This window comes from Cuculus canorus, chromosome 1, assembly GCF_017976375.1.
Source record: "Cuculus canorus isolate bCucCan1 chromosome 1, bCucCan1.pri, whole genome shotgun sequence".
Classification (NCBI taxonomy): Eukaryota; Metazoa; Chordata; class Aves; order Cuculiformes; family Cuculidae; genus Cuculus; species Cuculus canorus.
The window spans coordinates 123229955-123242837 of record NC_071401.1 but is presented as its reverse complement, the minus strand read 5'-3'; the positions used below and the strand labels follow the sequence as shown (position 1 = coordinate 123242837).

General features: G+C 46.8%; 1 protein-coding gene across 1 annotated transcript in view; it reads left to right on the top strand.

Annotated features, from left to right (window-relative positions):
- Positions 1-10635, top strand: part of FSTL1 (follistatin like 1) — a 54841-nt gene extending 44206 nt beyond the window's left edge. Inside the window, exons 6-11 of the mRNA XM_009557003.2 lie at positions 249-379; positions 3428-3546; positions 3862-3974; positions 5149-5259; positions 6981-7078; positions 7365-10635. Of these exons, the coding sequence (XP_009555298.1) occupies positions 249-379; positions 3428-3546; positions 3862-3974; positions 5149-5259; positions 6981-7078; positions 7365-7409 (617 nt within the window). The 3' untranslated portion in view covers positions 7410-10635. The remainder of the gene's footprint in view (positions 1-248; positions 380-3427; positions 3547-3861; positions 3975-5148; positions 5260-6980; positions 7079-7364) is intronic.
- Positions 10636-12883: the final 2248 nt, after the last annotated feature.

The window sequence follows — 12883 nt, the reverse complement described above, 5'->3', positions numbered from 1 at the left end:
AGAAGGGGGTTAGGAGGAGTGTTGTTTTCTGGCCTTGCCACTTGGTGTCACCCACAGCCCATCTGCTCTTCAACATGTGGCATCTTTGCTTTGATCTGGTCGTTGTGCATCTCCAAAGATGAAAGAGCCTGCAAACAGCCATCAGGGCTGTCTGGCTGGTTTTATTTCCAGTCGCCTCTGTGTTCTCCCTGCCAACATCATTACTGTCATCCTTACTTTTTCTCCTGCTGCATCTTATCCCGTGACAGTCGTCTGCTACCAGTCAGACAGAGATGAGCTTCGTCGCCGTGTGATCCAATGGCTGGAAGCTGAGATTATCCCAGACGGCTGGTTTTCCAAGGGCAGCAACTACAGTGAAGTCCTGGACAAGTATTTCAAGGCAAGTAGAGCAGCACCTGCCTCAGAGGCCAGAGGACATTTCTTGCCCTCTCACTGCAAAGCAGCTGCCATGCCCTCACCCGAGAGGCTCCAGTATGTGACTGGCCTGTGGAGCTGGGGACCAGAGAGGTCTGATGTGTCCTACAGCATGGTATGTTATGGGCTGCCTGCAACAGCTGCTGACAGAGCCACTGACACGGCTATGTGGCAGCCCAGGCCTGGAGCATCCCTGGGGATATGACCTGCCCTGGGATAAAAGGAGGAGGACAGGCAAATGTGAAGAGTGAGAACTGATCTCAGGGGACAGAAGATGGCCAGAGGAGAAAAGGAGGGTGAAAGTGCTGGAAATGCAGGTCAAAGGAACAGGAAGCCAGGGCAGAGGCTGTTCGTTCTTTGTTCCAGACAGTTCCAAGGCCATGTTGAGATGGGAGTAGGGGATGCTTCAGAGTTTCAAGGGGAATATTTACTTGCAAGGAGAATGTCTGACTTGTGGCTGAGAGCTGGCAGTTCCCTAGTGCTCTACAAGGAGAGAGGAGCCGCCGGTGACTGTCAGGTCCTGCAATAATCCCATTCCTCTTCTCTCCTCCCTGTCAGTCTGCCCCTCAGCCATCCCCACCCCCTTTTGTAACCAGCAGATTACACACTTCACCCATGCTCCTGCCACATGCACTGCTGCATCCCCGCCTCGCTCCTGGCTCCTGATAAAGACTTCAAAGCATTTAGGATGGAGCTGGAGGAGCAGGTGGGGAAAGGAGGAGAGTGTTTAAATCATAAGCTGTTGACAGCGAGAGATTAATGGTGTCTGACAGGAGTTAGCGCTCCAAGCAAATTTGCCATGGCAATGGCACCCCCTGGTGAGACCGAGGAGCGGTTCCCGCACTCCAGAGAGGATCTTTGCCTTTGTAGCATTATTACTGCTCTGTGGAAACCCCCTTGTGGCCCACTGCCTCGGGCACCCCTCCTGGCACTTGCAGGCACCCAAAAGCTGCAGCCTACTGTGGAGCAGAGCTGCTTGGTCCCTCCCCCTGCAAACATGCTGTCCCCAGCCACCTTCATAGAGAGTCTCCCCAAGCCATGGGCTTTGTTGAAATGCCTGAGCCAGCCGCCAGCTTGCTCCAATGCCATGGCATAGCTTGTTTACCCCTGCCAGCCCCATTTCTGTCAGGGTGCTTGCAAAATACTGTGGCTGCAGCTCAGAGGCAGACAGACTCATGTTCTTTTTTTTCTTTTTTCTTTTTTGTCCTCCTTTTTCTGGAGCACTGATCCCAGGCACAAGTGGGAGAAAGTTTCTGTGACAAAGCCATACCTTTTCTCAAACCAAGCGGGGAATTTCCTTCTCTGTTACGTGGTCATTCACCATATCAACAACCCTTAGACTTTGAAATACTTCTAAAGCGGAATTCAGAGCTTGGAGCAACCTGGGACAAAGCCAAGCAAAGCAAACTAACTGGGTTCAAACACAAAACAATTTATTTCACCAGTGAAGGTATGCTGTCACTGAAGGAATTCTGCAGTGCCCAGCCTTGGAGTTTGGTGCTCCTACACTGCCAATGGCCTGATTCCTGCTCTGCAAGTAATAAACACCAGAGACAAAGATGACATGAAGCTCTTCCCTTTTCTCCTTGATGGAGAGGTTGTAGATGTGATGTTAAGCTTTTTACCACCTGGAAGGCTGACTTGTGTGTATCACTGGGATGTAGGTTGTTTGTTGAGCAGGCCATGACCTTGAAGGATGTTCTTTCAAGAGGAGTGAAGCCTGTAGTGGGAAACTGCTCTGTTTTGGAGGGTCTCTGGGGGAAGACATAGACGCATTGACAGGCAAGAAAACTAGCTTGACTGAGTCTGTATCATTAAGGGAACTGTGGCCACTGTCATGAGAAATAGCAAGTCAAGAGGCATCAAAGTCTGGTAGAAGTTGGAATGTGTTAGAGAAGCAGTTAAACACAGGCTATGGCACACAGAGTAATTTTCCTAGCCCTACAGGCTTCTCCTGAACCACACAGAGGTAACAACAGGCAGTGTCTCTACCAGCATTCCTAGAAGCACAGCACAAGGAGACCCACTGACCTGCCCTAAGTCACACAGCAAAAAATAACTGGCATCAGTCTGTGTGCAGAATTCATTTTCCCCTCACTGCAGTGCAGCTGTCTCTTGAGAGAGCCCAGCAGTTCCTGCTGAGTGCCCAGCACTGTGATGTGACATCTCCAAATAGGAAGGCAAAATGCAATTACTTCTTTGGCAGTACAGCCAGGATTTCGGGGCTAAAAATCCTGCTCTTCAGCGCCAGGAGTCCTGTCAGGACCTTAAGAAGTTGGTAGCGAGATATTGTGCTATTGCATCAAATTGTTCCTTCTTTGGAATCAGCAGAAAATTGTTTCCTGTGATTTTCCCTTTTGTCACAGTCCAGGCACAGCTTTGGATTTACATGTATTGGAAAGTTGACACCTCCTTGAACACAGCTGGTCTTTACTGCAGGAGGTATATAGGAAGGCTAAGAGCTGGCTGAAACAAAGAGACAAAATGGGGTTAGAGCCATAAATCAAGCAGCAGATGAATGAGAGGTAGTGTATCTTATCGGTGAGAACAAGGCTAGGGTCATGTCTCCCAGTTCTGATGCTAACATGGGTATGTTGCTGCTTTTCTCTGAGCCTCTGTTCTTTATGCAAAATAGGAATGATGCGGTTTGTTTCCCTAAATTGTTTCCCTAAAGCTTCAAAAAAGTGAAGTACATATGGAGACAAAATGGCCTCAAGTTGCACCAGGGGAGGTTGAGATTGGATATTAGGAGAAATTTCTCCATGGATGGGGTCATCAAGCGCTAGAACAGGCTGCTCAGGGAAGCGGTTGAGTCACTGTCCCTGGAGGTATTTAAAAGGCCTGTAGATGTGGTGCTTATGAATGTGGTTTTAGTGGTGGACTTGGCAGCGTTAGGTTTACGGTTGGACTCGATGATCTTAAAGGTCTTTTCCAACCTAAATGATTCTGTGAAGAGGGAGAAGGAAGGACTGATAAATCAGACCCTTTCACATCTTCCCATCTCTCTCTACAGAGCTTTGATGATGGTGATTCTCGCTTGGACTCCACTGAATTCCTGAAGTTTGTAGAGCAGAATGAGACTGCTGTCAACATCACCACCTATATGGACCAGGAGACCAACAAGCTGCTCAGGTGGGCAATGAACAAGAGAGCCAGATGTGGTAGAAAGGGGCGTGAAAAACTAACTTACGTAAAATAGCAATTAGGGCTTGCACTAACAAAGATAACCATGTGTGAAGTGGCTCTTCACTTAATTAGATGTGTATTTTGTGTCTCTTTTTCTTTTGTCTATATGCAGTGAGGTTTCATTGGAGAAGACGCTTCCACCAGGCATCTTGGAGCCTTTCTAGTTATTACAGGGTTTACTCATCTGTACTGGGAAGCCAGTAGAGGAGGGACCTGCCTGGTACAGCCCCGTGCAGAACATGTCTCTTTGTTTCCTTTCAGGGGACTCTGCGTAGATGCCCTCATCGAGCTGTCAGATGAAAATGCTGACTGGAAGCTCAGCTTCAATGAATTTCTCAAGTGCCTCAGCCCATCCTTCAACCCACCAGAGAAAAGTAGGAACTCCTCACTTATACTGGGGAATCTGAGGGATCCTGGGAAGGGATGAAAGAAAAGAGAACTGCTTTGGGCCAGACATCAAATGCTGTAACTCCACTCCCAAAGATAACGTTGATATACTCCTACCCTCCATCCAACAGCAACCAAAAGTATTAGTTTCTCTGTTCCAGAGTTCTCACAGCTCTTGTAAAAAGGTTTGGATTTTAGAAGGAAGGGTGTAGGTCAAATGGATATGGTATGCTGGGAAGGTCAAGGCGTGTATTTAACAGCATGGAGATAAATCACATGAGGAGTTCACGTCTGGATAACTTAGGAAAGTCAGACCAGACCAAATTTCTGCCATGCTCTGCCTTTCACATAGGGAGCCTCCCTGATGAACATCTCAAAGTTCACTAGCCTTCCAAATCCTGCTTAGTGCTACAGTTCACCTGAAAGCAGCTTAGTGTTCTGCTGACCAGGCATGCCTAGCTGTTCACCTGATTGTCTCCTCAGGGAATGCTGCTCCAGAGTGGCCAGGTTTACCAGTACATTCCACTGCAGTGGAACCAAAGAGCAGACAGAGGCTATGTTTCTTAGGGATTATAAATTGAACTCTTAAGTTGCCTATTTCAGTGGGAAGCTAGGAATGCCGCATCTCCTCCAGAAAACACCATCAACTGGTTTTCACTTAACACCATACAGGCCCTTGAATGCTCTTGAGGTCTCAACCATATAATAGAGCTGCAAGAAGAAATGTGAGCTGAAATGAGAAATAATTTTTTCCTTTTTTTCCAACAGCAAATACACCACACATTTCCTCAAGTTGTCCCCACCTGAAACAGGAATTGTTTTGGAGTAACCAAAACGTTCACTTTGGGGGTCCTCTTCTGTGTATAATGGATTAGGAAATTCAAACAAATCCATCCTTGAGATTTCATTTGGAATCGAGAAGTTGAAATCTGCTCTTTTAAGGAAGCAAGACGAAGTGTTGGACTTTTCCAAATTATTTTGTCACTGATTTCACACACCAAATGCAGCATCAGTATTTTAGTCATTATGAAACTCTTGATGGTGGAAGGAAGGCCTTCTCCAAGACCTTGTAACTCTTCTCTCTCAAGGTTTCTCCAATGTATATTGTCTTTAGCCTGCTCGCTATCTCGCAACCACTGCCCTTGTTTTGTGCCTCTCTAGGGTGTGCCCTGGAAGATGAAACCTATGAGGATGGAGCAGAGACCCAGGTGGAGTGCAACCGCTGCGTCTGTGCCTGTGGGAACTGGGTGTGCACTGCAATGACATGCGAGGGTCCGTATGCTCTCTAGACTATTATAGTATTTGGTTTTGCACAAAAGGGATTTTTGCTTCCTATCTTCCTGAGGGCACCAGCTATCCAGATTTCTTTTCTCCTCAGCTTCTTTATGGGTGGCTTCTGTATCACCCTCCCGTGGTCAATGTTGGCCAAACCCAAGCTGTTTCTGTTCTAGAGATCAGAAACCACATAACTGAGTTGGAGGCAGTGCTGCTGGGGTCTGTAGCCTGGATTTGGTGTCATGAAAATTAAGGACGTAACCTCCCAGACCAGAGCTACTCTGCATCCAGCTGGCTTGGGACATGCACAGGCCAGATAGGTCACTGTCTGCAAAAATACTGTGTATGTGTAAGCAAGTCAGCTTTCCTGTATGTGTGTCGCTAGCCTCACTGTATCTATATTTACAATATCTGTAAAACAGAAGGTAGGGTCTTGTCTTCCCTCAAAAGGGAGATAGGAAATTTCATCCAGTAATGCCAAGAAGGCACTTTAGCTGCTTGACATACAAATAGTAGAAGTAGAAGAAGATAATGATTATGGAGGTGAAGGGAGCTGGTGTCCACTGTAAGGCAGGGTTGTTGTTCCCTCTGTTTTTCCTCTGGAAGGCCCTTTTTAAACTTTCAGATCCGTGTTACAATTGTAAGTGGTCATGGTGGGGTTACAATCAATGACTCTCCATTTTGCCTTCTAACAGATGGTCCAGGGCCAGTGGAAAGTCAACACTCCCCTGCCATGGGAAATCTATGGGTCCTTTTCAAGGAGCCATGTCCACCCTCCCTGCACTGCATTGCTTTTTTCTGCCTTTCTTCCCTAAAAGCAAGTCTTTGCGTGAGCTTTGTTTTCGATGCTGAGTGGGAGCTGTCAGCAGTATGTTAGTTCAGATTTACAGCCAGTAGCTTGGGCAGAGTAGGAGTGAGAGGAACAGCAACAAGTATGTACAAACTTTCTGTAATGTTTATCTGGGCTTCTGCAGCAGAGGCTTCGGGATCACTGCAGCTCAGACTGAGCTGTGACAGCAGGAGCTCACCTCAGAAAAGATAATTGTAATACTAATAGAGCTGCCAGAGAAGCTGTGGGCAGGTGTCAGAGGTTAAGCAACCAAATGAGAGACATTTTGCTGCCTCCCCAGAAACAACTTCCAAAGTTGCTATGCAACACCCAGTCTTGTTGCTTGCTTTGTCCCTTGCATCCATGGCAGAAGCACGCTATGGGACAACAATTCTTTGACTTTCTGCCCATGTCAGAGCAGCAGAGGGGTTAGAGGCTATTGTTAGAGGGATAATGAAACCAAAGAACCAGATCAGATACATCAGCAGGTTGCATCTCCACTGAGCAAAATTACCTCTTTGCAAGGTATCAGTTATTGTACTGGGACAGCACTGAGCTTCCATTTATTACCTACAAGGGGCCAAGACGTTTGAACTAACTATAGGTGCTTTTTTTACATAATATGTTGCCTCTTCCTTGTGGTTTTATTTTTTTGTCATTTGAGAGAGAGAGACTGGGACACAGAGACAGACTGGATACCCAGGTTCTGAAGTACCAGGCAGCCACAAGGCCCATTCTCTTTCTAAACTGCCAACCTATACCTTTGTTCAGCAAAGCCTTGCTAAGTTTGAGGTGTGCTTTGGCTGACCTGCCTCTTTATGTTCTACATGGTTCAGCCTCTGAAACTTGTATCCCCTGTTTGTGATAACACTGAAAACTCTGTTTGCAGGGAAGAATGAGAATGTGCCTGCTCACAGACAGCGACCCAATCAAGACTTGACTGAGGAGGAGCTGGCAAGATACGTTCAGGAACTGCAGAAGCATCAGGTTAGCATGAGGCTGGGAGGGTCTGCTTGCACTAAGTCTCTCCTTGCTAGAGAGGTTCCTTCTGCTCCTGGCTAGAGAGGTTCCCTCTGCTCCTGTCTCTTGGCAACTTCTGCTAGAAGGGGGAGCAAAGTAAAGGGGGATCCTTGTTGCCTCTGGGGACAAATACAGGTGTGGGGCTTTGAGGTATAAGCCAGTATTGGCACGGCTCGTGGATGGGCCAAAGGCTTCAAGGGACTGCCAGCTCCTGTGTCACTGCAGAGCTTCATTGTTGTGCCTCTTTCTTTAGGAGACGTCCGAGAAGACCAAGAGAATGAGCACCAAGGAGATGTAAGGGACCTCCACAGCGGAGGAGCCCAGGAGGTTGGGCCCAACCTGCTGCCCTGTCCTCCAGAACTGATCTCAGCATGCACAAGCGTCTGCTACAGTTGCCCAGTCACAGATATTTACATTGTATAGCGATGGGTTATTTGTTTTGTAATACACAAAGAATGGGGGCCAGGAAAGGGGAGCAGAGCCCACCTGTCCCGGGAGCTTCATTGCTGGGGCCTTGGAAGGCTGGGAGGGACTTAAAGCAGCTTCTGGGACCCTTTCCCAGGGCAGACAGCTGCTTACTCTAAGAGCTAAAGGGATTTCTTGTTCCTCTGGGTCTGGGGAAAGGATGGAGGTCAGTGCTGGATAGAAAAGGGGTCTTCAGTCGATACAATTGTCAGCACGAGCCTTGGCTGCAGAAATACAAGCCTGGCAGTTGTGTGGCTGAGCACGTGTGCTGCAGGGCATCATTAGCCAAGGACCTTGCCTTGCTTATTGCTCGCCTTTCATTCGAGCTTCTCAAAGCTGGTCAGCCTGGTGTGACACCTGGAAGTCGTGGTGCCATGCTGCTGGCATGTGTCCAGCATATTCCTCCTTGCTTTCCATCGGACTGTCCCCAGCAGCTCCTCCAGTACATTGTGGGCTCCAACGCAACATGGTTCTTTTTGACCTCATCTCACTCTTACTCTCCCTGCCCCCTCCTTAGAGGTGCTATCATATTTTTTCTTATCACATTCACATGCTGACTCCCCCTTTTGTTTTGTTTGTTGTTTTTTTAATTACTTTATTTCCTATGGTAGTAATTCAGCTTTTGTATGTTTCGTAGCTCTAGATCTTTCCAGAAAACCCAGCCTGTGGGGTTTTGTTATTGACAGTGCTGTAATGCCCATGCACAGTTTGTATCACACTGCGCTTAGCCACCGCAAACACCACAAGCAACTTGTGAGCCCTGCACTACAGGGTATTTCCCAACTGGGGATAGCAATGTTCCTCATGGGAAGAAAAGCCAGGGCTGGATATAGTTTCACCAGGCACAGATTGATGCTGCAGCTCCCTAGCTCTTGCTCCCTTAGCTAGCATTGGCCATGTGCTTAAAGCCTGTGTTTGTGCCTCTCTAAATTGCCCAGAGGAAAGTGCCAAGTAGTCTAGGGACAGAGAGACCAGGCAATCCCGTTAGTAGGGTACTTTAAAATGCTTGACTACGTTTAAGTCTGGACTGTTAGCCATTATCTTGGGGTTTTTGTTTTCCTCTGGGGTGAGGCAGCAGCATTATTCTTTGATCCCAGGTTTGGGTTTGGCATCAGGGCTGGAAGATTCATTACTGACATGTTTCACAGTGTCTCTGATCAGACCATCTCTGACTACCCTCACATCCCTTCATGGGTCATTTTCATCTGATCCATTTAGCAGAGCATTGGTCCTAGATGTAAATGGAATGTTGTTTTGTTGTTTGTTGACAATCACCTCTGTAGCCTCAAGCCCAGCTGATTTTCTCCTGCAGGTTTCAAACATATTTCATACACACCTGAACATCCCATTTCCATGTTCCCTTCATGCCCCTGCTGTGCATCCCATGCAGCTGCATATACTCTGAGTTGAGATGACTGCTTGTGATTTCCATCTTCCTGTTCTTCAGGAAGATTCCTGCATCTTCCTGAAGATTCTTTCCATCTTCCTGCAACTTCAGCAGTTGTTGCCAGGTGTCTTGCAGCGCTTACTCAAGTGACACTCCACTTGCACCTGCAAAAGCATGTTCTGCTTGAGTGAAGATTGGTAGGACTTTGGTTCCCACCTCCCCCTTTTTGCATAGTGCTTTCCTGAGAGAGGAAGAATGAGCTGGTGCCTACCAAGTGTAGAAGAAGAAAGCTTGGCCCCTCCTGTGGTCTCACCCATGAGCCGGATTCATTAAAGGCTCACTGGTCTTTGAGCTGTTTTCCTGATGTGAACCTAGGATTTCTGTTGACTTTGGCCACATTTCCAGTGAAAATCATAATCTGCCCTGCCATGCTCAGAGGTTTTGGCATAATAAATACAAAAAGGGGGTGGTTCTTTTCTGATGATAGTCTGGATTTGAGAAGCTGTCAGCTGTGGAGGTGAGGGGAGTCCACAGGAGTTGAGGGTAGTGTGGACAGCACCACACTGGGATTCAGTCATTTGTGTTCTGGTGCCACTGGAGAAAGTGGTTGGTGGAATAGGAGCACCTATCAGACACACCCTCACTCCTCAGCGGTCTGAGCAAAACGGCTTCATGTGCTGCATCTGGAGTCACAGGAACGTTGCTAATAAATGTTTTGCTTTATTCTGACCCTGCTCTGAAATGAAAGGTGGTCTGTGTCTCCCAGCTCGCTTCCTTCCAGCTTGAATCATTAAAGTGCCTTAGAGAAAACATAGCAGCTTGCCTTAAAAGCTTTCCCTGGATAGGGATAACATCTCATTGTCCTGTCAAGAATATCTCCAACCAGGAGAACCAGACCATGTGAAGGAAGGGGAAGCTAATCATGATGAAGGGCTTCTGTATGCTGCATTATGTGATACATTCTCTAGTCCCTTTCCCGTCTATGTGAGGTCTATGAGGGTGGCTGCTGGGGACAGCTGGCAAGGTGTGTGGTGGCCGTTGAGGTTTACAGAGCCTGCACTTGCACTGAAAGCAATGTGTTGGGCTGCTATCTCGGGCAAGGCAAGCTGAGTGCTCTGACAAGCCATACCACATATCCTAGGATAGCCTAGGGCAGCAGGGTAGGAGTGCAGTGAATATGCCTCCACAGAAAGGGCTGCCACACGCTGAGCCTTTTCTTCCTCATATCCTTAAAGGGAAATGCAACTGTGGAGAGCAATGCCTGTTCTAAGGGCTATGGTACCCAAAGGGGACTTGAAAATCCTGCCCCCCTACACTGAGGGGAAGGGCAACCATTTGGTTAGCTGTGCCCAGGCAGCAGGCTGACTTCTTCAGGGTGACTTGGCTGCTGGGGAAGGAAGTGCTGAATTCCAGCCATTGCCCTCTGGGACGATTGCTGTAAGGACTGCAGGGGGCAGGGAAGGCTTTTATCTTTCTTTCCAAAAAGACAAATTAAAGCAACAAACAAAAAAAGTCCCACTCCTCCCTCTCTATTCCTTCCTGTACGTGTGTGAAATTTATCAGTATTCTGTAGGTTTCCTTAGTGCACTTATTTTACTTGATTTTGTAATTTTTTTGAAGCAGGGGGGGTTGGATATTACTGCCAAATAAATGAAACAAAATTTTAAAAGTAGCACGTATTTTGTTTTATTTCTCACAAGCCACAATCCTTGTTTTCCTCTTCCAAAAAGAATATATATATATGTATTGGCTGTCTTTTTGCACATTTATACACAGATCTCAATGTGACTGACAAATATGAGACATGGCTGTCTCCAGTTTATAGCTGGAGAAACTGAGGTACAGTGGGAAGTTTCCAACCTAGTAATTCTGTGATCCTATGACGTTGCAGTCATGTGGTGACCTAGTGGCAGAGATATAGCCAGCAGCCACGACTCCTGCCTTGTAGCCACACTCTCTTAATGACAAGATTGCCTCACAATCCTTTCAGTATTCTTCGTTCACTCCCTCAGTGTGCGCTCCACCTGTGTGACTGGGAAAGGAAAAGCTAGTAGCTCTCCACTTGTGATGTGATCGCACGATAAACATGCGTTACTGTAGAATGGGAAGAATACAGAGGGACACGGGCGATCGCTCTGTCCTGGGTGGCATCAGGGGAGCATCAGCTTAATACTTTATGGTTTAGGCAGTGGCTTTCACGAAATGGATGGATCAAGTGGAAAGAACCCAGAGGCAAGTGAGAATAGTTACAAAAGGCCTTGAAAACATGACTTACAAGGACAGATTGTAAGCCTTAGGCACAGTTAAAGTAGCTCACAATGTTTGTATTCAGGTGGACACTGCTACCAAGAACATACCCATCTCACTGTGGCAGGTGGGACACTAGCTTCGGTTGCAGCAGTCAGCAGATCTTGATGACACATCAAGGAATGCTTTTAAATGCCAAAGTTAAGCAAAGAGCTGGAAGACACTTCCTTGATATTTCACAGGCTTCCTCCTTGTATGAATTATGAGAACAGGCTACAGCAACAGCTATCAGGAATAGACCAAACATGGCTGATCCTACCCTGGGAGAACAAGGTGGTGACCCTCCTGAGGTCCTTTCTGATATGACCCCATGAAGACAGGGTCGTGAATTGCTCAAGTCACCTTTGCTGAACTGAGCAATGAAATAGCCTTTAATGGTGCCCTATAACAGGAGGGTAGCATCTTACCATTCATCTCCCCCATAACTGGAACAGGTTTTGTGACTTCTGCTCCTGTGAGCTCTTGTGTGCAAATGTCAGTCCAACAGAAGAGAGTCCAACAGTATGGCCTTCCAAAGCTGTTTTAAAAAAATTTGTGTTGCCTCTGACATGTTACTTTTCGCACCAATTGGCCCCTTCAGCACCCGCTGCCGCATAAGCAGTCTTACCTGCAGTGTTCCCTGTCTGCTCACTGCTCAGCTGTCAACTGGGGCTGCTTTATTTAATTTCTACTGCTATTATTTCCCAGGATTTTAGGCAGGAATGAGAGGAAACGACAGCTACAAATTTAGCTAGATGGCACTATAAATACTTTGCTTTGTGCATCATGCATGCTTATTGAAGTGAAATGATTTTGGGATGGGGGAGAGGAAGAGCAGGAAGGCTGTTGCTCACCTCAGGCAGAGCCCTGGCGAAAACTCTGACCTGTCTGTTTATGGAATTAAGCACATCTGAGTGCTAACAAGTTGCTGAACGGTTTAGCTACATGCATTACTTTCCAGCACTGTTAAACTTCAAACTGAGACATAATGCTATTTAAGTGGTTGATCAAGCCCCTGAACTGCATTTGTAAGGTACATATTAACTTTCATTCTGAGAAGGGAACGAACTAACCTATCATAAGACCTGGTTCCTGAAAAAAATGGAACTAGATCACAGGATACAACTTTGGGAGAGCACAGGCTTAAAGCACCACAGGAGACAAGACCAAAACCAAGATGACCTTACTCTTGTGCTTACTTCCCACAAACTATCCTGATCCAGCTGAAAGAGCACAATCTTTATAGAGCAAGTAAAACTATATTGAAAAGAAACAATTATACTTGTAGAGTATCTGGTCTTATGCACTATCTCTGGGTTTGCATCAAGGGTTGCATCTGTGAATCCATAGAGATGTATAAAACAAATGAAACAAGTGCAATGGAAGGTGACCTGTTCATCCCCACTCACTACAGTTCATCCTTTCTTGAAGGCTGGGCGCAGCCCTGACAGCTGCCTGCCCTCAGAACAGGAGCTGTCACTTCAAAATATTTGTAGTGGTAAAATCCAGAGTTCATTGGAGTGCCAAAGGAAGGACAAGTTGATTATGGCTTTCATCCACAATTTTCTGGACACCTTCAAACTCAGCATCTTTGCTGCTTCATGCATTGTTTTTAAATTCTTGGCTGGTACAAA